Source organism: Raphanus sativus, chromosome 2, assembly GCF_000801105.2.
Source record: "Raphanus sativus cultivar WK10039 chromosome 2, ASM80110v3, whole genome shotgun sequence".
Taxonomy (NCBI): Eukaryota; Viridiplantae; Streptophyta; class Magnoliopsida; order Brassicales; family Brassicaceae; genus Raphanus; species Raphanus sativus.
In genome coordinates, this window is record NC_079512.1 from 33,066,199 (window position 1) to 33,091,387 (window position 25,189).

Sequence of the window (25,189 nt, forward strand, 5' to 3'; positions counted from 1 at the left end):
TGAGTTTGATTCGGATCTTTGCTGGGTTCGGGTTTGGATAACCATTTAAATTATTTTTAAAGTTTTAAATCACTATATATTTTAAATTTCTCAAAATCTTTAAATAAAATAATATAATACCTATAAGTTTAAATAACATATGCCTACCTAAGCTTAACATAACAATTGGGTTGATTTAAAATTATGAATACAAAATCAATAATTATTTTAAGTATTTTTGGTGATTTGAATATACTTTAACTAATTCAGATATTTATTTTTGACTATCTATATATATTTTTAAGTATTTTAAAACAAATTTAAAAGTATCATTTTTGATGTCTTAAATACGTTAAATCTAAAAATAATTAATATATATATAAGTATATAAATCTATTTAGATAAATTCAGATACCAGAATTCTTCAGTTCGGATTAGATTCGGTTCTTTAAATAACAAAATTTTGAATAATTTAAATATTTAATCAATTTATGTTAAGGTTTGGTATTATATTTTCGGATCGGTATCGGTTATGTTCCTTGCCAAATCCTAATAATTACATAAAAAAAATATCATCATATTTTTCAAAATATACATCCGCGCACCTAGATCAAAGTCTATAATCATTTATTTTAATAATAAGCTAAATAAATATGTTAATTGGAGAGGAAATAAAACAAAGCCAGAAAAATACATAGTTTACCAGAAACACTCTATGTGTCAAATTTATTATAAAAATATTTTATTAAGATAAATACATTCAATAGTTACAAAAAAATAATATATTCCATAAATATGAAAAATAATACCAGTCCTTCGAGATATGGAAATAAAACGATTTAAACATATATTCTTTGGCCTTTCCAGTTGTGCGTAAACATCAAAAACAATGACTTAATATTAGGAAAGAAGCACAATTTAGATATTTTAACCAAGTGAAGAAAGATATCTGGAAGGTCTTTTAGTTATTTTTATTTGTTGTCATGGTAACGAGAACAGAGGAGCAACTTCTGGAGATCAAGGTTCGCCGGATAAAGCTGACTTGCTACTAGAATTTCTTCAGGGCGGACGTAGGGCCAATAGAGGTTTGCCCTTAGTTAATATTAAGATCATCTCTAACCCAATTCCAAAACACTATTTTAATGCGATTTTTTTACAAAAAAAATATCCAACCCAATATTAAAAACTACACCATTTAAATGCCAACACTATACTATCACACCAAATTTGATGTACCATTATTCACCGCAGTAAAATACCATTTATTCCACTAAAATATTATTTACTTATTTCATTAATGCTTACCACAAACTAAGCTGTTCTCTTCATTTGTATTGAAGTACATTGGCACAGTCTAAACCAATTAGATCAATAATCAATCCAAGTATCTCCAACTGAATCATGTTCGATTGAATAAAATCTCTCTGGCTTAGCTCAGTAAGATAGTTTTGTTGTCAAATCATCAAAGTCGCATAGAGAATAATGACTCAGACTCTGCTGAAAAGAAGCAACGTTAGCAACACAAGTATAACAAATATAAATAGTTTAGCGTACTGGTGTTCCATTATTAAATATAAAGATATGCTAGTCTCACAGAAAATTCGATGCCTAGTGATATAAAATATGTTTCAATGTTGGAATTTATAGACACAATTAGAATTAGCCAATTAGGTTACCCTTTTGCTTTTGATTATACCCCCATAAAGTCATGCCTCTAAAAGATTAGGTTTTTAGGTTAATGCTTTTCCCCCTAGTTTAAAATCATGTACACGCCACAACCGATAATTTCTTCAAGAGGTATAGACGTCACATCATAAATAGTTTAAAGTTATGTTGGGAAATCAAACAATTGTTTCTTCAAAAAAAAAAAAAAACAATTGTTTCTTCTAGGACAAGGCTGATTCAAAACATTTCCAAAAGTCTGGCTCAATATTAAAATGTTAACTGAATGCATTTTGGAATAAATTTTATAACTGTTTAATTCATCTGCATTCCAAAAATGTCCACCTGTTACAGTAAAAAAATTGTTCTATTTATTTCATAACATTCCATATTATTCAAAAAATCATTCCATATAAAAAATTAGAATAATTACAATGCTGATTTCATTCAATTAAATTATATAAATAATACTTTCAACAATTTTATATATTCCTATTATTTTTTACAAGTTATATCTAAGCGGTAAATTTCGTAGTGAACTTACATAAATTTTTGTGTTTTAATTTTTAACTTTATAATTCATCTATAACCACAATAATAAATTCTACGGCACAAAATTATTATATATTATATATTACTATTTTTATTTTATAATTTTAATAGATTTATTATCTGTAATTAGTTAATTTTACTTTATCACAATAAATTTTTATACATTTAAAATAATAAATACAGAATAAATACTATTATTTAACTTTTTCAGTTTGACATAATTGATAATATTTATTAGGTTATATTATTAGCTAAATATGCAAATGAATAATATTTTAATATTTTGTAATGTAAAATTAAAATCAAAAATACAAAATAATATGATATTTATTTTAACAACAAATTAAACTGATTAATAATTTAATATAATTATAATTTTATAAATAAATAATAATAACATATATTAATTTAATATTTGGTATGATCAATAATCTTGTACCGAATTTGATGTTTGGAGTCTCGTTGAATTGGTCTTAAGCTTCATTAGAAATAGCTTTTTTTTTAATTTCTAAAAAATTGTTCATTTCCCTGTCCGAAGTTATGTGTTCTTTTACCTGCGTTCTGTAGTAAGCATGTTTTAGCGTGACTATAGTCGTTGGAATTCCTTCAACTAAATGATTGCTGAGTAATGAAGTAGCTCTGATTTTCAAACGTCTCCACTGTACTTCAACGGTGTGGTAGCCATGTCGAAGCCACCATTTTTTTCTAACGATGTCGAAGCCACCATTAACATTCATAGACAAACTTGGCCTCAAGTCAAATTTATTTGACCTACCTGTATGGCCACTACACAACACGCGAATTGATTAATTTTGAATGATAGTAATATATATATATATATATAACTTCTTTAAATCAATATGGGAATATCATCACATCAGTGTATGTCGGTGGAGATCCAAAAGTGAAAATAAAAGTAATACTGGATATTACTTGCAACAATAAACCTGCAAGCTTCGGTTTTGTATCACTCACAGTTTTAACAAATAAAATATTTAGTCTAATCAAACTTTTTCTCACCTGTCCATCGACACATCTAATCCAATGCCACTCTTTTCTTCTCTTTCCATCATTTCTCATAGTACGATTTTTTTGTTTTTCTTCAATTTTACCATATAAAGTATGATTGGCAATCTACGAACGTGGTTAGAAACCAACCGTTCATACTGTTCCCAGTTGGTTGGCTTGAATAATCTGGTGGAATGGGTTAAAGCAGCCGTGAGATGTAAAATGGTAATAACTATCTAGATAACAACAGTTTTACTATTATACTCCCTCTTGTTGTCGTTTTGAGTTTATACACACAGATTAAGAAAATATTTAATTTTACATATTTTTAAAATAAAAACACTATTACCAATACACTTAACTATATTTCAACAAATAAAAAATAGAATAGAGAATACTATCAATAAATTTTATATTAAAAACCGAAAATGACACTTATTTTAAAACAAATTTTGCTCTACAACGATAAGTAATTTGAAACAGAAAAAGTATATATTATAGTATATAGCATATGAATTATGTCAGTGTTTTCTTTTTTTTGAAAGACGAATTATGTCAGTGTTGCCAGATGCGTGAAAATTAAAGATTTCAAATTGTCTATTTTCTACATGTATTCTTTCATATAAAACTAGTGGAATAGTTGTACTTTAAAAATTATATCTATATCGAACTCAAAAAAAAAAATTCTTTGCCAAAGTTTTGTTCAACAAAATAATATTAACCATTAGTTAAAACAATTGAAATATAATTATTTATATTTATTATTTATTATTTAGTTACTACCTCTTATCATGATGTTCTTTTTATTATTATTTTATATCAATTGTATTTAAGTACAATAAAAAACATTTTACTATACTGCTAAAACCTAGTGAAATCAAGGTATGTACATATGTGTCTCGATCAGTCGATGTACCAACAACTAGTTTCAGGTTTGGAACGAGTAGTTTTCCAGTTAGTAAGACTGTATAACTTGATCCTTACAGTGAGCAACGTAAAATATTCGCTAATACTATGTTCTGATGTTCGTATAGAGGAAAATAAACATCGATAAAAATAAGAGATTTTTGATCAAAAAGATAAGAGATTAACTTTGATATTTATAAGGTAATTAAAAAGAGTGTCAAAAGGATCCAACGCCTTTATTGGACATATAGGGTTGTCCCATGATATGACTCTGTGCTTCTACAGCTGTAATTGTAATTTTTTTTTATTTTATAACAAAAGCAACCTTACTGAAAAATACCTGTTCAGACAATCAAACTGAAAATAGAAAATCAACATTTAATATAACTGAATGAGAATTATTTTTACTACGTACAAATTTATTCGCCATTATATTTTGACTCTTGAAATATATTTGATTTTAAAGTTAGGAAATAAAGTTTTACAACAATTTTTTTTCTCCATATATGTAGTAAACGTTTGGCCATTCTTTATGTAACGACACTATTTTTACTAGTTAAAAATAATTCGTAGCAAATACTACATCAGAGAACTGCTGTATTTTCATGTATTGTATAATCCAAATCAATGTTTCAAATTTCTCATTTAAAAGTGATAAATTTTGTCGAAGATTTATTGCCTCCACCATTACATTTTCTGGATTCATCTTTCGACAATACCAACCATGTCCGGTGAAAACATTTACTCTCTCCAAATTCTATCGACATAGAAAACTCTGATAAATCTCATTGATTGCCAATTAGTATCTGGTCTGAAATGCCTATGATATTTATGCACCGATAATTATGTCTCAGTTTAAAATGTTAATTCAATTTTAGTTGTGCACAACATTTCCTGAGAATTTTTATTTCTATTGTGATTTTTTTATCATTTTTATTCTTTTATATATACCACATAATCCATTTAAAACAATCATAATCAATCTCTTTCAGAAATTTCCAAAAAAAAATTTTTTTTTTGTGCAACCCAAAAGAAATAGTCTAAACTAGTAAAAATCAAGGAAGATGAAAATATTTTGGGGGAGAATAGATCATAAATAAAACCCAAAGTTTATAATACTGGTGAAACGTTCAAAGAAAACATGGTTGGAAGTTTTCGGAATGTTTGATGGATAAACCGGAATACTAAATTTATCTTATGCAATTTTATGTCCTATATTTTTTTTTTCTGAAACCTATGTCCTATATTTTCTCTTTCAAATATAAACATACATGTATATATATATTGATATAAACACAAGTGGGAAACAAAACTGCATAGATTCCATCGATCTCTTGTTATTTGCTTTAGTCCTCTTGTTCTTGTAGTCTTCTCGTCATCATATCAGTGCCGTTCAGAGTAAGAAAACAAAGTTATATATCCGAAGACACAGAGACTTATTGATATAGATGTTTTTATTAATGTTGATTTGTTATTTATATGGTAACAAAAAGAATTTATTGACTTGTGAATTTTCCATCCGATCTTTTTCTCATTCGTGATAACAAAGATTTATTGGTTTTTATGTTTTTTTTACTCCAGAAATTATATATAAAACTGATAACAGGTAATTAAATTTATTTGGTGATAAAATGTTGGTTGTTAACTTGTAGACTAAGCATTTTTTCTAACCTTTAACATATTTTTGTGTCTAGGATTTAGCACGATTGTGGTCTATCAAGTTATGCGTATTGTTCACACTAATTTAAAGACATCTCAAACTCCAATCTACAACATTACTTTAATGTTAAAATTACTTTATTTTAGTGTGATTTTAACACTAAATAAATTTTATTTTCTATCCAACTTCAAAATACTATTTTGCTATGATTTTCATACTACCTCTCTGACTCAACACTAAAAGTTACCGTGTAACACTAAAATTTCTCATCAAATTTGGTACAAAATCAATTGTGTAAATTAGTAAAATTTCTAATGTTAGGTTAGAGAAGACCAGTATGAAAGTTACACTAAAATAATATTTTAACGTTAGGTTAGAAATAGTCTAATTGCGTAACTCTAAAAATCAGGTATTCACAAAGCTTACGTAACGCTACTGGAACGTGGAAACTCGCAAATATTATCGTGAACTACAGTTCTTTTATCACCGTGACCGTGAGCGAGAGATCTTCAATTAGTGGCAGCGACCACATCAACATGCAAAAACTAGTTATACCAGCACTAGTTCTGAATTTTAAGATTATCATGAAGAACTAGTGCATTTGTTTTGCGACAATAAGGCTGCACTACATGAATATTTTAGGATTGGATTGTCATGTGATATTGTAGTGCACTTCAACTTTTTTTGGTCAATCTTTCCAACTTCACAACAAACACAAAGAGTTTTGTTTGTCTCTATGTAAAAAAAAAAAATATATATATATATATATATATAATAAATATTATAGAACAATGGTTACAATACGAAATCGCCATAACATGCGAAAGAGGTGGAAGATAACACATAGGATCTAGGGGAATTTTCAAAAATACCACTTTGAAGGTACCATTATTCATCTTTACCACCACTAAGTACACATTTTCAAAAATACCTTATTTATTAAAATGTTAAAGACTCTTATATCTTTGTTTTTATATGCTTTTCAAAATTTTAATCCAAAATTCTAAATCCTAAACCCCCAATTCTAAACCCTAAACCCTAAATCTTCAACTCTAAACCCTAAACCCTAAACTATATACCCTAAATTCAATATCCTAAACCCTAAACCCTGAAACCTCAACTATAAACCCTAAATCCTCAACTCTAAACCCTAAAATTTATACCCTAAACCCTAAAACATCAAATCTAAACCCTAAAACATAAAATCTATCCATAAAATCTATCCTAAACGTTCAAATCTAAACCCTTCATTAAAAATAGTGGTAAAAGTGGTTAGTGTAAACATAAAAAGTGGTACTATGAAAATGGTATTTTTGGCAATTTCTCTAGGATCTATATATTATATATACTATGATCAAATGCGTTAAGCCACAAGCGTCTTTGTTGCGACAACCATATTTGAACAACCATATCCGAACAAAATCACTATTTACATCCTAAAAATAAAAATAAGGTGAAATGGTATTTCAGTTTGGGTATAGAACGTGAATTCCTTTCTGTTGGGATGAATTGGAAACACAAGGCTAAGCAGACAATCTCTCTTTTACCTGTTTCGTTTGTTATTTTATTCCAAAAGAGTGAATCCTCAGTTTTTTTCCCATCACTTGATATGACCATTCAGTAACTCTTTTTTAAAACTGGAAGATGGGATATAAAGATTACTTGAATATTGTTGTTACAACAAGAGAAGGGATGACCAATCAAAACACTCCAGCCTAAGAAGATATGATGCTCAAGAACAAATACTTTCAGACACAAAAGGTCCCTTAAGCAAGAAGGGAAAGATGCAACCTATTAACTCATACTTCTACTTTTTCACTCATACATGTAACATATTCACATTTATACATTTTTGTCAAGATTCATATTTACAAACTTAAAAACCTAAAATGTACTCTCAGAACTACAAGTCTACAACACCAAGAAACTGAAACAACCCCATTTATCTTTATAAACTTAAACTGAATGTTTTCTTAACCAATAATAAAATTGAGTTTCTGAATTCCTATGAATGACAATCTTCAATATGATAAAGTCTGCAAGACATATTTGAAATAACACAGTTTCATACAACCACGAGATGCTTTTGTTGTCTGGAATGATATTAGTCAAATTAAAGATTTAATTTATTTTTAAAAAAGTTTTTCCAAATGAGATATATATCGTCTTCAGGTTTGGTCCGTTTGGAGTAAAAGAATTTGAGCGGGAAATCTTGTCTGATTTTTTTTTTAAGAAAAGATTGATCACAACCGACGAGAAAAAAAACCAGAGCAGAGGAAAAAAGAAAGAAGTCATCGTTTCTCCATCTTCTCCGGTCGATGGCTTCGTGCCGTTGGTACCGTGAGAAGGTGGATTCCCTTTCTTTTTTGTGCCTGTCTATTTTAAGTCTTGTTCATTAGTCTAGAGAGTTTCAGATCTGGCCAGAAGCTTTGATTTTATGGATTGAAGTGGAAGAGAGTCTCAAATCGGAATCCAAGGCCGTCGATCTTGTCGGATCTACAGCTTATGGCGGTGGATTTGTGGTTACCGGCTGTATTGATTAAGCGTGTCAAGTAGGGTTTGGTTGATTTTGCCGTGGTGATGAGACGCGTAGATGGTGCGTGGTGAGCTCTTACAGAGGTCAATGGCGAGTTTTAGTTGGATCTGGAAAGAGTCAGTGGAGCGGAGGCGCATAGAAGACGCGTGGTATCCTTTCTTCATAGTCCACTGGCGAGTTTAGTTGGTTTTGAAGGAGGGTGAGTGAAGCAGAGGAGCATTGGAGGCACAATCTACAGCAACGGTTATCCATAAACTATCGGCCCGGTTTCGTTCTCTCAATGGCAGGATCTGAGTCTCGTCTAGGGTGTTAGTCGTTCGTTTCTTTTTTGTCTTTGTTCGTGTAGTCTTTGTTAAGTTTGCTTGTTAGTTTAAGTGTTGGGTAATGTGCTTTTGTTTCCGGGATTGTAACTGGGCAATCGCCGGCTTATGTCTCCGGGGTTGTATCTTTTAACCGTCGGCTTTGGTTTTCTGGTGTCGTTTTATACGACAGCCGGTTTTATTGTAACAGGCCGTGAGCCCTCCAATTGAAAATCAATATAACAACAGATGACAAAAAAAAAAAGGAGTAAAAGAATTTGAGATGTTGTAACTTGTATGTACGTAAGTTATCAATTTTGGAGTTGCCAAAAAAAAAACAATCAATTTTGGAAAAGGCTTTTATTTTCATTTACAGCATATAAATGACATACAGGAATCAAATGAAAATTTAGGCCTATTCAGGCCCATTATTATACAATAGGCCCATACTTCTATAAGGGTTAGCTTAAGGCTTAAGCTCAATTTTTTTTCTTTTATAAGCTCATTGTCACGTATTTTTCTTTGGAAAATTTTTTATTGTTTTTTTTGGGTTACTATGTTCGATCAGTTTTTATTTATCACTGCAGTGAGTGTATAAAAATCCAATCTATGTTGATAATTATTTTATTCACCAACTTCCACCACGTTGAATATCTTTATTTTCTATAAAAGAAATAAGTTTTATGTTAAGCTAGTATCTATTTATGGTCATATTTCACAAAATATACAGATTGGGCTAGTATAAGCTAGTATCTATTTATGGTCATATTTCACAAAATATACAGATTGAGCAAGTATCTATTTGCATACTAGCGTTGCAAATAGCGTTGTATATTTTGTCGTATACTAGCTTTGTTATTATAAATCCTCAAAAATCTGCAATTCGTAATGAAATCTTTGTTGGTTCAAACCCGTATGATCACTTATTATTATCACCGATCACACATCTAATAATAACTATACTTCTCAAACCTAAGCATTACTACTGGATTTAATTACCCTTTTTATTGATACAGCACGTATAGAGTAGCGGGCACAAATCGAGTATCGAGTATCTGTGTCCAGCCCTATTTTATGTACTACTAGGGTCGGCCCGCCCTACGGACGGGAAGTTATAATAAAAATTATTTTATATGATTTTTATTAATTTATAAAGCATTTAAAATTATTATGGAAAATTATATTATAGACAAACAAATAACTAAAAGAATTCCAAGATCATAACGTTATCTTTAATAAATATGTTTTGGTTTGAACTAAAGTGATGATATATACTTTAATATTAGTGCAGTGGATGATCACTTTATAATTAGACCAAAGAATATAAAGGAAATTTTGTGTATTTTGGCAAAATGTAATTAACGAAAAACATATATAAATAATTTAAAACTGACTACTATTATCAAAGTGATGCTGCATAATCGCAAAAAAGTGAAATATACTTTGTTTATACTATTTGGGCAGAACATGTTTTTACAAATATATACTTATGTATTTCACATATGCACCTAGAAAAAAACTCCTACACAAATTCATTGATATTTAATTGTCATATAAAAATGAAATACATTTTATTTTGGAAGGTTTTAGTAACGAAAATAATTTTTAATATTTATTTTTTGAATTGACTATACAGTAACTAAAGAAAAAAACAATTTATGTTTATAAATATTTTATTATTTTGGCTTATTTATATTTTATTATGTTTACTTTGTAAGTCTCATGTTACATGCTATTTACTATACACTTGAGGTCAATTTTAAATATGTTTTTTACATTTTGAAACTTTTGTTTTTTTAACTTAGTTGTGAATCTTTTGTTATTCCATGAGAAATTGATGTTGCACTATAATTTGTACAAAACCCAGAAGCACGCCAAACTAAATGAATACAAACCAAATAAATCGTAATACATTTGTCTTCCTTGTACAACAGAATCGTTGTCTTTCATTCAAAGAGACATGTTTGACTTTTTATCAGAGTTGAATTCCATATCTACCTGTTTTCTTTAGCAAAACATTTTGTTGTTTCTGGAATATATTTGCCTTTTTCCGTTGGTGTTTCAGAACGGTCCAAATGAAGCATCGTCCAAGACTAACACACCTTGGCTAAATTCACAGTAATCTTTGAGACCTTCGGCTAAATTCACAGTAATCTTTGATACCGTGTAGTTCCAGAAGTTACTTAAGAGACCATCCTCAATACTCAATCGTTTATGAAATCAAGCTCCTCTCCTGTTATTTATATATATATATATATATATATATATATATATATATATAAAATTGTATCAGACCTAGTATTGTTTGTAAGATTTGTATAGTTTTAAGTCATTTGTCCTCTGCCGATCTCAACACTTGCTTGCAACTTTGTTTTTTTTTTGTTGACGGCTTTAGTATCATCTTTGTTTAATAAATCCAACTGATATTTATGATGAACAAACTGTTCAGCAGAACCAAAATCTGAGGATATATCGTCTAAAAAAATCCAAATGGTGACTGCAGCAGATACTTTTTACAGCATTGATTCTTCCCTTGACTTAATTCTTTAATATTTTTCAAGTGATTCAATGGTAAACAGAATCACAAAGCTGCCATTAGAAGAATCTCAGGAACTGGCCTTGAAAACAAAGGGTTGTACAAAAACAAAATGAGTTCACAGTCCTTCTAACCACTTAAAACAAATGGCTCTGTATCTGCAGAGCTTGTCCCGAAACGTCTTTTGAGCCACTATGGTTAGTTCGTTTGCATTCTGAATGTTGAATACACACACACTTAAAGGGAAAAGGTTATGTATTTTTATTAGAATGAAAACTATTGCACGATATGGTAATAAATTAGAGACTTTAAAAACCAAAAGCAATAAAAGATATCTACTAAAACACTCACAAAGTAGACATTATTGGTAGGAGGAGAATGTTGGTTTCAAGCACCCATGGTGATGATGAAACGGATGCTTTCTCCCTTCAACATGTAATCAAAGGCCTTGTTGATCTCAGAGATGTGAGCGATGAACTTCTCAAGCTCCATGTCCTTGTTCATGTACTTTTCGACCACCCCTGGAATGTCAGTTTTGGGTTTGTAGTTCCCAAAGAAAGTACCCTTCAGAGTCCTCTCGTTTAGCATGTTCATTGGATGAGTCTTGAAGGCATTGTCTTTGCTTGGCACACCAACCAGCAACGCAACACCCCAGCCCTGAAACAACATCACATGTCGTAGTTATGAATGGTTTGGTCTGAATACCGAAGCATAACATGGTGAACAAATTCAAATGCTTAAATCATGGCTTGAATGCTTCCAAGAATTTATAAATTTTCCTTTGAATAATAAATAAATAAATAAACAAAAATTAAGACTCATCCACTCAACCTTGAATTATTGTTTTCTTGCAGTTTTTGCATGACAAAAGCTATACCTCGTCGGAAACCCAAACAGAAACCCATCGGCCTCCGCCAACTCCGCCTCCGGGATCTCTGAATCCTTCGCCGGCGCCTTCATCTGCTCGACGACCTCCTTAGAAAGCGTCTCCGGCACTCTGTAGAGCTTCGCCTCCACCCCCTCCACTCCCTCCGCTCCCTTCATCATCCTCTTAGCCAAGCTTCGAGTAGAACACCACGAAGATCTTGAGTGGCGGAGAGATCGTCCTCGCCGTGATCTCCGGTGCTGTCATTTCCGTCGTCGGCCGATCGTCCTCGATTGGGATCGGAGCATCGTCGGTTCCGGGACCATCGGCGGTGGTGGTGGCGAGAGAGGACGGCTTCTTCTTCTTGCTGGGAACGCATCCGCCTCCTTTCCTAATCGTGATTATCTCCCAAACTTCCCGTCAACGATAAAATCGATTAAAACTTAAAAAAAAACAAAAAAAAAAAACAAAACAAACTAATCAAACAACTTCAAGCGTTTTGTTATGAAAACAAAGAACAATACCAACGATGATAATCACGATACAGTTCACCGACAACAATTAATCAAACCAAATAAGTTTTTTTTTTACGAAAAACACAAACAGAAAAAAAAACCTTAACAACACGGAAGTAATAACAGTACGATATGCAGAGGAGAGATCTGTGGTTAATTATACACGATTACGCCAACGAACAGAGATGAAATTCAAGAGAATTAAAGACAATTAAAGATGGAACTCACCGTTATAGATCTGTATCGGCTTACAGCCGTTCGTTCGAAGAGAGCGAAGATGACGAATGGCCAAACCTTGGTTTCGTTGGACCGAGGGATAAACGGGCCTCGATTACAAAACGCGAGTCAAAGCCCAACAAAATCAATACGCCGAATTTCATTAAACGTAGACGCGTGGCACGCTGTAGGAGAAGGTATTTGTGACATGGATGCTGATGTGTCAGTAGGATAGAAACAACCTTTCTTTATAGTAATAGATATGGTGTAATATTAAATTCATGCATCTAGCGAACGACGTTGGTTTTTTTTTTTTTGGAACACTAGCGAACGTTGTTGACACGGTGAAGAATGAGATACAAGATTTTGGAGTGATACAAGAAAACGGCACACAGTTTTCTGATATAACTGGGAGACGACGAAGCAATAGAGAACAACTTAGTTTTGGGCCACGTCAACAGAACGACAACCCAAAGGGCCGGAAAACCACCATCACTTGTAAAAGCGTGTTGGGCTAAATCAACCACCAATAAAAAAAAAGGTTTTCCATTAATTATGCCATGTGAGATGGAAGCGATCTAAAAATTTTTCTCTATAACAACAAATGTTTATGTTAATTAAACGTCCAACGGACTTAAACAACTACAATCAAATAAACTAAACTCGACGGCAAATTATTAACAAAAATCACTACAAATACAAAATAAAAGATAAAGATGTTAAAAAGGTGAAAACCCTAACTAATTTCTTAAAATGCAACGCTGATGGCTCTTGGAATGCGGAAAGGGAGGACTATGGGGTCAGTCGGATACTTTGGAATCACCATGCATTTGTCAAATAAGTTTGAGTACGTGTCATACATAAATCAAACTCAATTCTAGGTGCACTAGCATAATATGATCAACATGCAATATTTTGTGCTCGCAATATGTGGTCATCAAGTATCTTCTTTGAATTTGAACCGAAAGATTTATTCCAGTGTATAGTGTATCTTTAACCTTAATCTCATAACATGGCTTGCACTCGACCATGTTACAAGACATTGCCCCTTTGACTAGGGATATTGATCAAATTGGATTGAAATTTCACCCCAAAAAGGAAAAAATAACAGACCAATTTTCAAAACAAAAACTTCTTTCTTTTTTCTCTTATATTTACCTATTTATGTTTGATTTTAAAATACCATAATGTTTAGAGGCACTTGGATGGGCTGAAAACCGAGCTTTTATATATTTAAGTTAATGAATTTTTTTTCGACTAGTTAATGAAATTTATATACACTAAACATAAAAGAAAAAATCAATAAGAAATCAATTTTATTCGTCCACATAAATCAGACGATAAGGTGGTCATTTTCAGAATATTATTATACGCATGTCTGATGTCGCTGTGTCTTTTCCTTTTCATTTAAAAAAAAAAAAATTATAGAGCAGTCGAGGGACGCATAATTACAAATTACTTATCAGCAAAACCATCTTATTCAATCGTTTTCTAATCACAAAATGCAACTTCAACGTGAAAACCAATTTAGATTATTAACCAAGTTAGATATCTAAGGGAAGTTTCTGACTATGCTGTACAAATGATTTTTACGTTCTCGGGTTATTGGGTGGACCTGTTGTAGAGACAACTAGAGAAACTAATGATTACAAAACATAACACGAAGAGGACGACCAACGAGGTCGCATAGCGACATAATTGGCGCATTAAAGATATCAGAGGTCGGCATAACAAGACAAGAACAAGTTGATAATACTTTAATTTGCACGTTTCAGTATGTTTTAACAAAAGAAGAAAGGTAGATCAGTTTACCTATGTAAATTTAGGTGCAATCGTATCTGGACTGTTAATGAAGAGTTTGACACGATTCTATTCACAATACAAAGATTATATTCAGATCGAAATCTTTAACGAGATGAACACACATGAAGATAGAATTGATGAGGAGAAGTAAAGATTTATTCAAAAGATGCTATGGATTATTATTGTTTTTGGTAATCAAGATGCTATGTATTATCAATACATGAAAACTACTAATTACTACGAATACGAGTCGTTTATATCGTGTCTTTGTTACGGTTTTAGAATTTGTAAGATATATCATAATATAGTCGTGGTCTATTTTGGATTACTTGGCTTGTGCGGACTTCTTCATTTGATTATTTTATAAGCCGAGCCACCTTTCGTTTAATGATTGTTTTTAATATGTGCTAGAATGCATGTAATTTATCTGCTGAAATGGTCAAAAAGCTTTAAGAAACAGTTGACATGTTTATCAAATAAACTAAGACTGCGACGAAGTTTAAAGTAAAATTATAAAACTAATTAATTAGTAACTAACGAAATATTCAACTCCCTCCAAAAATTGAACAGGTAGTTAATTCCGTTAATCATGGTCGCATGTCAAGATCCTCCCATCCCCACACCTCTCATCACAACCAGCTGTCCTCACATCATCTTCTCCTTTTTTTGTATTATTAAAGAAACAAACATTTGCCTGTTTTAAATCTGTTTTTGGAACAAGAAAAATGTATATGTTAAGGTTTAATTGTTTCAAACGCAAGTTTTACATGTGACATTTCATGACGTTATAGGGTTTGGTATTAAAACGACATAATTGAGATTCTTTTCTATACTATAAAAACACTATTGAATTTCAAAAAGTTGATTGAAATTAGATATTTTTAAAAATATAAAGGAAATGTATAAAATGGCCAAAAAACAATATAAATACATGATCGATAGCAGAATTGCGCTAGAATACGTAACATGACATTATTAAAAATCGTCAATTATACCCAGAAAATATAATTCTAGTGAAGAATTATTCAGTGATTGATGAATGCTCCCTTTTAAAAATAAAACATTTTTAAAATACAATTTGCAGGGGCTTTTGATTCTGTGCAACTTTTCAACATTGTATTGCCCAATTATTCTGACTTCTCTCTCTCTCTCTCTCTTTTAAATATCTCCATCTTCTTTTATTCTCATCTGAATAATTCAGATTCTTGCTCCGGTTCGAAAAGTTGTACCTTTTGATTTCTGAGTTCTTGATTTCGGTACGTAACTTTCTCAGGTTTGCTTATTCGGCTTCTCACTCGTTAATTTTTTTCCCCGGGAAGTCGTGTGTATTAATATTTTGAACTTTTCGGAGTGATTTTCAAAGGATCTTTGCGTTTTCAATATCAACCTCACGTCTTTGTTTGTTTGTTTGCACATAAGATTAATTTTTTTTTTGTTTTAATGTGTGTGTGTGTGTGTGTGTGTTGCAGCTTTATCGGTGTAAGAAAAGGACATAGCAGTTGAAGTGTTGGTTGGGTGTTTGGTTCTCAATCTCACGAGATAACTTAGGGTTTCTTGTTGTTCCCCACAAGAAAGTTTTCTTTCTTTCTTCTTCTTGTGACTTCTTCGCCTAACCTATTTTCCTCGATTTAAGAAAGCAGAGGTGGGGAGACCAAAAAAATAAATAAATAAAACATCAAAGTCTCTCTCTCTTTTGTCAAACAATGGAAGCATCTAGTGATGATGAGAAGAGACCTATGGTTGACTTGATCAAGGACAAAAATGGAACCGATCAGGTTCTTCTTCAGAATCCTAAAGGAGCTTCTGTAAAGGTGATTCTTCTTCTTATTCTGTTTGTTTCTCCGATGTTGTACAAGAAAGTACTATCCCTCTTTTCGATGCAAGATTCTGATTTTTTTTTGTTTAATCCTCGGAATAAGTAGAGAATAAGATGTTGACTTTTAATAAGATTGCTCACCAACTCTGTTCTATGGTTTTTTCCTCTTGCCAAACTTTTCTTTCGTACTAGATAATCTTAATTTCTCATTTTTTTTGTTTTGAGAAAGACCTTACAAGATTCTCAATATTGTGTTCTGTCTTTTGTACATCTGCATTGAATTGGTCCGAAGTTTTGGATTTTGAGAGAAAACTATGTATTTATGTTTTAAGGATCAGAGTTGTGTGAAACTGTTCTGTTTCTACTTTGTGATTTGGGTTCTGATTCTTGAAGGTTGAATTTGAATGTTTCATAAATGGCTCCAACAAGCTCTCTTGACAAAAAAAAAACTGATAGCTTTAGATCTATTGTTCTGTTTCTAATGTGATTCCTTCATTACATCCACCACACAATCTCAATTTTTTTTAATCATGCTGAGGTTGTTTTTCTATGGACGATGCTTTATTCAGATTAGTTTACATGGAGGACAAGTTCTTTCTTGGAAGACTGAGAGAGGTGATGAATTGTTATTCACCAGTGCCAAGGTACAAAAATATTTCAGACCTTTTTCAACATTTAAGCAACATTTTTTGTTTTTATAATATTTGGTGAACTAATGCAATATATTGTTTCAGGCTAACTCAAAGCCTCCCCATCCGGTACGAGGAGGAATCCCTATATGCTTTCCTCAGGTACATTTGACTCTCTTCTTTTAACATATTTTTAATGGACATGAAAAGTTTGATCACCTTTCTTGAATTTGTTCTTGTTCCTCCAAAAAGTTTGGAACTCGAGGATCACTTGAGCAGCACGGTTTTGCGAGAAACAAGATGTGGCTTGTGGAAAATGATCCTCCTGCTTTACCTTCATTCGACTCAACCGGCAAAGCCTATGTGGATTTGGTACTTAAGTCCTCTGATGAAGACACAACAAGGATCTGGCCTTACAGGTTGCTAATCCGATCAAAATATTCAGTTGTGACTACTCCACAAGATCCTTTTCATTTTAGATTCCTTAATCATTGCCATTTCTCTTGTTTCAGCTTTGAGTTTCACTTGAGAGTTTCATTGGGATTAGATGGGAACCTATCGCTGATATCACGAGTCAGAAACATCAACTCAAAGCCTTTTAGCTTCTCCATTGCTTACCACACTTACTTCTCCATCTCCGATATCAGGTTTAACACTAAGCTTCTTTAGCTTCCCTCTAGTGTCTCTACGAAGTTTTCACTTACTCAATGCTTTCTTGCTTTCCTTTTTTGGTGCTCTCCTCAGTGAAGTAAGAGTTGAAGGACTTGAAACTCTTGACTATCTTGATAACTTGCTTGATAAAGAGCGGTTTACTGAGCAAGGCGATGCATTAACGTTTGAATCCGAGATCGATAGAGTGTACTTAAACTCTAAAGACGTGGTTGCTGTTTTTGACCATGAGAGAAAACGTACATTCCTCATCGAGAAAGAAGGTCTACCTGATGTTGGTAAGATTCTTAAAACCTTAACCATACTTTCAAACCGGAATCCGGTTATCTAACATAATATCATATTCTTGTGGTTTTGTTGCAGTGGTGTGGAATCCATGGGACAAGAAAGCTAAAGCACTGCCAGATTTGGGAGATGAAGAGTACAAACAGATGCTTTGTGTTGATGGAGCAGCCATTGAGAAACCAATCACCTTGAAACCGGGTGAAGAATGGACCGGGAAATTAAATCTCTCCCTTGTCCTTTCCACCTGAAAAAACCGGTACCGGTTATCTTCAAACCTATTGATTCTTCTTTGTCTCTCTTATTATTATATTTTCGGTATAGTCTATAGAAGATCATCACAGTGTGTGTGTGTGTGATTCTTTGGCATCAAAATCCTGAATATTAAAAGGAAACCTGAGATTTGAAAAATGTCACCAGTTTTTTTTGGCTGTGACAAGATCCTGGTTTTGTGCGAGATTCATTTAACTTGTGTTGTATGAAGATAGTTTGTATTTTTGGATTATTTTAATAAAGCTTTTTCGTTTTCATGGTTAAGAAGTAAAATACTTACAACTAAATAAAATGTTTCTTTTCTAGTTAAATATTGGAATGTCCTTTTAATACTCTCAAGAATGCCTCAGAATGTTGGTGAAAGCAAAAATGAATTAACCTGTGGCTAAGATGGTGTTAAATCATCACAATAATCATGAAAGATTTGAAATTATTGGCCTATAATGATGCACCATAATAAATCCTATAATTGGGTCGGTCCAATATTTAATACACCGAAGGAAAAGTAATATTTTTATAATGAAAATACTTGATGGCAAAAAGAAAAAGAAATATATTAAAATGGAATATGCATTGAAGGCTTTGGGCCTTCATTATGACAAGTACATAAAAAACGTATTTGTATGAGATTCATGTAATTTGGTAAGTTAAATATTGTTTTCTAATCCAGTCGATTAACATCATTAAATGATTCCCTCTTAAGTATTTGACCAACTAATCTTCATATCTTCTCTCATATCTTTATGTCTATACCACCCCGGTTCATAAAACTCCAGCCGGTTTTGATAAATACAAAATACATAATCTATAAATAATATTTTATGATAAGTATTCGAGCAAAAAAAAAAAATATATGGCTGGCACAATAAAAAATCAAGCAAGGTACACCGACGAAAGCAATGGTCCCCGGTTCGGTATTTAGTAACCGATACGTACCGCTTTCACAGACTCACCGGTCACCCAACCTGTAACCGAATAAAATATTTTTTTTTTTAAAAGTCGCATCTTAACTTCCCTTCACCACTTTAATTGCCCCCAAAGAAAAAGAAAAAAAAGATAATTAAATCCGTTGTTGAAATTAAAAACAAAAAAAATAGTCAGAAGCTCTTTAACTTCAGTGCTTGAATGGTATGGTGGTTCTTCCTCGCACCATCGTCACTCGTAACTGATGAGCTGCTAAAGTAGTTCAGATCTGGAAAAAATAAAAGAGAGAGAGGTATCAATATCTTTAATTTGTAACTCTTAAATATTAAAATAGTACTAATCTCTTGATAAAAGTTAGGGTAACACTTTTTAGTTCCCAGAAATTCTAGGGTTTTGGGAGAGATTTTAAATTAAAGCTACAAAGCAAAAAAGGACTTTGGTTTCGTCATTTTCGAAGCTTAACACTCTTTTCTCTCATTGTCTCCCACTCTTTGCTTTCTTTTTTTTTTTTAATTTTTTAGCACATAGAGCTTCAGATTCCCTTTTGCTTTTTTGATCCGCAGTCTTCTAGAAATTTTCTGCTTTTTTCCGTAACCTTTTATTTTAAATTAAAGTGTGGATTAATCAAAAATTTCCTCTATTTATAGTCTCATCATCATCTTCTCCAAATTGAATTAGATTTATTTGTTTTTTTCTCTCCAGCTTCAGCTTCAGACCAAAGACAAAGAAACATCTCGTTTGTGTTCTGTTTTTTTTCCTAATGGAAGAAGCTTGGAGAGTTATTATCACTCTGTGCCTTCTCCTCGTCAACGTCGGAAACGCAGATCCAGTCCAAGACAAACGCGCATTACTCGAGTTCCTAACCCTCATGCGTCCCACGCGCTCCCTCAACTGGAACGAGTCCACCTCCGTCTGCAACACCTGGACCGGAGTCACCTGCAACAACGACGGATCTCGCATCACAGCCGTTAGATTACCCGGAGTCGGACTCAACGGTCAGATCCCTCCCAACACTCTCAGCAGACTCTCCGCTCTCACCGTCCTCTCCCTCAGATCCAACACGATCTCAGGCCTCTTCCCAGCTGACTTCGTCGAGCTCAAAGACTTGTCCTTCCTCTACCTCCAGGACAACGCCTTCTCCGGTCCGTTGCCTTTAGATTTCTCTCTCTGGAAGAATCTCACCAGCGTCAATCTCTCTGACAACGACTTCAACGGAACGGTTCCTGGTTCTCTCTCGGGGCTCAAGCGGTTACAGTCGTTGAATCTCGCTAACAACTCGCTCTCCGGCGACATTCCTGACCTCAGCGGTGTCTCTACTCTCCGGCAGATTGATCTGTCTAACAATAATCTCAACGGACCTATACCGAGTTGGCTTCAGAGATTCCCTACGTCGTCTTATAAAGGCCTCGGTGGTGACTTCACCCTCGTGCAGCCACCTCCTAGCTTGGCTCATCAGGAGCTTCGACCTCGTCAGAAACCTAAACCTCACTTCTTGGGACTGACCAAGACTGTCTTCTTGTTGATCGTCATCGCTGTTTCAATCGTACTACTAGCAGCTCTGGCTTTTCTCTTGGCTGTTTGTTACTTGCGGAGGAAGCTAAGCCGAGGCGGTGGGATCGTTAACGACGCTAAGCTGCATAAGAAGAAAGGAGGGATGATGTCTCCCGAGAAGTTCGTGTCGAGGATGGAAGACGTGAACAACAGGCTGTCTTTCTTCGAAGGATGCAACTACTCGTTTGATCTCGAGGATCTTTTGAGAGCTTCTGCTGAGGTTCTTGGTAAAGGCACGTTTGGGACGACGTACAAAGCGGTTCTCGAGGATGCTACCTCTGTCGCTGTGAAACGTCTCAAGGACGTTGCGGCTGGGAAACGCGATTTCGAGCAGCAGATGGAGATTATTGGTGGGATTAAGCACGAGAACGTCGTGGAGCTTAAGGCTTACTATTACTCTAAAGATGAGAAGCTAATGGTTTATGATTACTTCAGTAATGGGAGTGTGGCTTCTTTGCTTCATGGTACGTTTTTTTTAATTTATGATCTAATAATGTGTCATAGCTACAATGTAATGGTTAGACCAGGACAGTCTAATAGCATCATGGTCCAGGTTTTAAAAAAATAGGAGTTAAAATAAATAAATATATTTATGCTCTAATTTTTTTAACTTTTGGATATACTGTTAGATTTATAGATTATAATTTCAGAATAAACATGAACATATATAGAAAGTGCTATTAAATTAATTTTTAAAACTACTTTATTACATTGTTAAATATACTTTTATTTTTTTTGAACAAGGCCTATAAATAATTTTGAGTCTACTTGTGCAGGTAACAGAGGAGAGAACAGAGTTCCGTTGGACTGGGAAACAAGAATGAGTATTGCCATCGGTGCAGCCAAAGGGATAGCTAGAATCCACAGAGAGAACAACGGGAAGCTCGTCCATGGCAACATCAAATCTTCAAACATATTCTTGAACTCAGAGCGTAACGGATGCGTGTCTGATCTCGGTTTAACCGCTGTGATGAGCCCCTTGGCTCCACCTATCTCTAGGCAAGCTGGTTACCGTGCGCCGGAAGTAACCGACACAAGGAAGTCTTCTCAGCTCTCAGATGTTTACAGCTTCGGCGTCGTATTGCTAGAACTCCTCACCGGAAAATCGCCAATTCACACTACAGCAGGTAAAAGACTACATGGTGGTACTAGTACTATATATATACATGTTCGGTTTGAAGATGGTTTTAGGGTTTAATGATTGGTTATTGCAGGAGATGAGATTATACATTTGGTTCGATGGGTACATTCGGTAGTGAGAGAGGAGTGGACTGCAGAGGTTTTTGACGTGGAGCTTCTCAGGTATACCAACATAGAGGAGGAGATGGTTGAGATGTTGCAGATTGCAATGTCGTGTGTTGTCAAAGCTCCGGACCAGAGACCTAAGATGTCTGATTTGGTTAGGCTTATCGAGTGTGTCGGAAACCGACAAGCCGGTGTTGAGCCTGAGACTAAGCCCAAGTCCGAAAATGGAGCCTCCGAGACTTCCACCCCGAGTGAAATTTGAATACTCAATGTTGATTTTATAACTTTATAAAGTTTGTATACTCATGTTGATTCTCTTCTCCGGTTAGAACCGGTTTAATCAAAGACATTTCTGTTTAGGGAATTTTTGATTTTCATGCAAAATAGATTTGAATTTTTCAAATAGAAGAAAAATGAATCTCTTATGTTTCATCAAGTACACTGGTTATTGCATACAAAATTAAGAACATGTTCGATTAGACAAGGGTAAGGAGCTGGAACAGAGTGGGCTTAGGATCTGAGTTCATACGGACGAAGATGATTAGAGGAATGAAGCCGAAAAGAGCATCCCGATCATCTCGTTTGATTTATCGTCAAAGCCTCTAAATCGTAGTCACATTCTGGGCTTTAGAGCCCAAAATAGTGCCCATTGGGTTTACATGGCTATGGGCTGCGGGTGCAGATTTTGTGAGTTACGAGTATTGGGTTTATTGGCACCTAAACTGTGATTAAATTATGTTCGTTTGACACTTCGGCATGTATAATTTTAGTCTGCCAAGTGCACTACTGCAGCATTTTCCAAATTTTTAAAATAAAATTTAAGTAGATTAATGAAAACATGGATAAATATCCGATTACAAAACAACTTGCACAAAACTACACAGTTCAACTATTTTCTATCTAATTTCGTTCAACTCATATGCATGATGGATATTGTTATACCGAATTGAGTATCAATTACCATTCTCTATTTTTGACAGTAACCACATAAAAGAGGTATTCACCTTGTTTCCTCGGATGCTAGAATTTTTCAAACATCTCTGAAATAGCTAGTTTTTGATGAGCTGATCCAAATTTGTAATCATTAGCATCATTGAAGTGTAAGACGAAATAGAGGAGATAAGGATTGAGAGACACAGGCCGAAATGCATGCCAATAATCTGACTATACACTTGCCTCCAACGCCTAAGTCGCACAGACAGTTAGAACGACCTCCACCGTCGAATCAAAGACAGTCTGGGATACAATGACTGAATACAAGCAAGGCCAGTATGGTAACTGGAATGGGTTTTACACTAATTATTTTTATTTTATTTTTGAATCCAATAACTAAGTAACTATTTGTATCTCGATACTTGCTACTTTGTTGAAATAACAGTTTTCTGAGTCAGCCAAAATTGAGACATTGTTTTGTCGTGATTGTGTTTGGGAGGAGGAACATGTAGCTGGCAGAGATTACAATAGGAAGGGGACAGATAAGGCAAGTTACAACGTGAATATGATTTGTCTAATTCTAGAAAACGACGTGTCTTTTGCTCAAATACTGCAATAGGGTTCTTCTTCTTTCCAAGTTGCGAAATTAGACACTTAAAATGCAAAAACAAAATAAATAAATCTCAAATGTATGTATATGTCAATTTTATATAAATCCCCACGGGCCACGTCCCCACAAAATCGTTGGATCAACATGTTCTTTGTTTACTCCACTGTTAAAATGTCAGCTTTTTTGGACAGTGCTGAAAGTTAATTACACACTATAATCTCACTTAAGTAATCTAACATCTTGCAGAAGACTACTAGACTGAATGCTACTTGTTTGAACGAACATGGAACTTTATGCTGACCAGCGCAGCATACGATATGAATGGCAAATTAGAATGTTGATATGACATACGTGAAACCTTGTATATCAGTTGGTTTATTTCCTCAGGTCTTGTGATGTTTTAATCATTTACTTATTTGTGAACCTTGTGAAGTTATTGTCTGCTTACGTTATTTTTCTTTCGTCCCACCATTTATTTGAAGAAACACAATGAGAATAGACATAAAAGTCAACATCCACTTACTCCATATGTTACTCTCTGCCTTTTCTCAAGTCAGAGTCAAACCTTTATTTGGATTTGTGTCGACAAGTTACACAATTGAATTTAAATTTCGGCAATAATTAAACAACTTTCATTTGTTGATATGTAATTACAAAATACTAGTGATAGTAAAAGGTCAATTTCATGCCTGTTCCAAAACAACGATTATAGACCATTGGTTCCAGGTTTCCTGGTAAAACCGAAAAGCTTTTTAGTCTATCATCCCTATGCTATGAGTTTTCTAACTCCAAAAAGTTTTTTGATTTTTTTCCCCAAAAAGTTTTAGATTTAAATTTAGCTGCCTGTAGTCCCTTAAAACACGGGGTCAGACTAATGAACTAGTATATAGTATACATTGTACATTCCCTTTAATTCTTTCTTCTGCTCTCCTTTGAAAAAAAAATTAGAATGGTTATAAAGTGTACCTTTCGTTTTTCAAATTGTCATTTCACTTTTTTTTCAGAATGAATCTTACATTCTAACTGGTTTCTCAAAACCTCTTGTAACATGTAAATCATTGTTGCTCTTGACGTACTATGAAAATCTAAGAAACACTATTCCAACGAAATTCTTTTTTTTTTGTCTTCCTAGTATTAATATTCTCTATGGATATATATTTTTATTTCCACATGAATAATTATACATATTACAAAAAATGGCAAAAATGTGTAATCACATCTCTAATGAAAAAACATCCTAGCAAATGGTATATAATGAAATAAATATTCATACAATCTATAAGATTGATGAATTCTCCCTTAAAAGTATATAAAATACAATATTCTATATGGAACCGAACGTTACGGTTCAAACTCTGCATTCATGACACCGAATATAAGGAAATAACAAAATTAATACATTACTGTCTCATGGGAATATGTGTAGTTTGTCTAAGTTTTTCCACAAAATTAAACAATGGCATAAAAAATCATGTATATAAAGTTTACAATTATTTATATGAACCATTACGACCCATGTCTACATCTTTAATATAGTCATAGTAGTGAACTGGTTCTCACATATTTTTATCATAAGAAAACTTGATTGTGGACAACATTTTCGCGACAAGTACGGTTTTTAAACGTTGTTTAACCAAATAAATTTAATTAGTAGTGAGATTAGCTAATCTACTTTTATAATGCAATGCATTTGCAAACCCAACATGGTTGTATTTAACAA

At 33.3% G+C, this 25,189-nt stretch overlaps 2 protein-coding genes and 1 long non-coding RNA gene across 6 annotated transcripts; 2 read left to right on the plus strand and 1 right to left on the minus strand.

Moving 5' to 3' along the window:
• Positions 1-11,176: 11,176 nt before the first annotated feature.
• Positions 11,177-12,897, minus strand: LOC108838056 (uncharacterized). 2 transcript variants are annotated; one of them, XR_008942697.1, is made up of 3 exons: positions 12,747-12,897; positions 12,016-12,445; positions 11,177-11,795 (listed from the first exon to the last, which is right to left on the minus strand). It is a non-coding gene; the product is annotated as an uncharacterized LOC108838056 (long non-coding RNA). The 2 variants fall into 2 exon arrangements; XR_008942696.1 differs by lacking the exon at positions 12,747-12,897 and having other exon boundaries at positions 12,016-12,740.
• A 2,599-nt stretch (positions 12,898-15,496) lies between these two features.
• LOC108843437 (putative glucose-6-phosphate 1-epimerase) lies at positions 15,497-18,463 on the plus strand. Of its 2 annotated transcripts, none has more exons than XM_018616628.2 (8): positions 15,497-15,793; positions 16,007-16,348; positions 16,923-16,997; positions 17,088-17,144; positions 17,235-17,401; positions 17,495-17,629; positions 17,727-17,929; positions 18,015-18,463. In XM_018616628.2, exons 2-8 carry the CDS (start codon positions 16,241-16,243, stop codon positions 18,182-18,184), a joined length of 915 nt encoding a protein of 304 aa, XP_018472130.1. In that variant the 5' UTR covers positions 15,497-15,793; positions 16,007-16,240; the 3' UTR covers positions 18,185-18,463. The 2 variants fall into 2 exon arrangements, with proteins under 2 accessions (XP_018472130.1, XP_018472131.1); XM_018616629.2 differs by having other exon boundaries at positions 15,618-15,810.
• Positions 18,464-19,267: 804 nt separating this feature from the next.
• On the plus strand, positions 19,268-22,290 carry LOC108842025 (probable inactive receptor kinase At4g23740). 2 transcript variants are annotated; one of them, XM_057003173.1, is made up of 4 exons: positions 19,268-19,422; positions 19,833-21,145; positions 21,458-21,808; positions 21,896-22,290. In XM_057003173.1, the coding sequence occupies exons 2-4, from the start codon at positions 19,891-19,893 to the stop codon at positions 22,186-22,188; spliced, it is 1,899 nt and encodes a 632-aa protein (XP_056859153.1). In that variant the 5' UTR covers positions 19,268-19,422; positions 19,833-19,890; the 3' UTR covers positions 22,189-22,290. The 2 variants fall into 2 exon arrangements, with proteins under 2 accessions (XP_056859153.1, XP_018470324.2); XM_018614822.2 differs by lacking the exon at positions 19,268-19,422 and having other exon boundaries at positions 19,658-21,145.
• Positions 22,291-25,189: the final 2,899 nt, after the last annotated feature.

What these genes read in the sequence shown, in the direction of transcription:
- LOC108843437 (XM_018616628.2), top strand. Translation starts at nt 16,241, where the DNA reads ATGGAAGCATCTAGTGATGATGAGAAGAGACCTATGGTTGACTTGATC. An exon ending in ACAAGGATCTGGCCTTACAG is followed by an intron (nt 17,402 to 17,494) that starts GTTGCTAATCCG and finishes CTCTTGTTTCAG; the next exon opens with CTTTGAGTTTCACTTGAGAG. An exon ending in AGAAGGTCTACCTGATGTTG is followed by an intron (nt 17,930 to 18,014) that starts GTAAGATTCTTA and finishes GTTTTGTTGCAG; the next exon opens with TGGTGTGGAATCCATGGGAC.
- LOC108842025 (XM_057003173.1), top strand. Translation starts at nt 19,891, where the DNA reads ATGGAAGAAGCTTGGAGAGTTATTATCACTCTGTGCCTTCTCCTCGTC. An exon ending in TGTGGCTTCTTTGCTTCATG is followed by an intron (nt 21,146 to 21,457) that starts GTACGTTTTTTT and finishes CTACTTGTGCAG; the next exon opens with GTAACAGAGGAGAGAACAGA. An exon ending in GCCAATTCACACTACAGCAG is followed by an intron (nt 21,809 to 21,895) that starts GTAAAAGACTAC and finishes TGGTTATTGCAG; the next exon opens with GAGATGAGATTATACATTTG.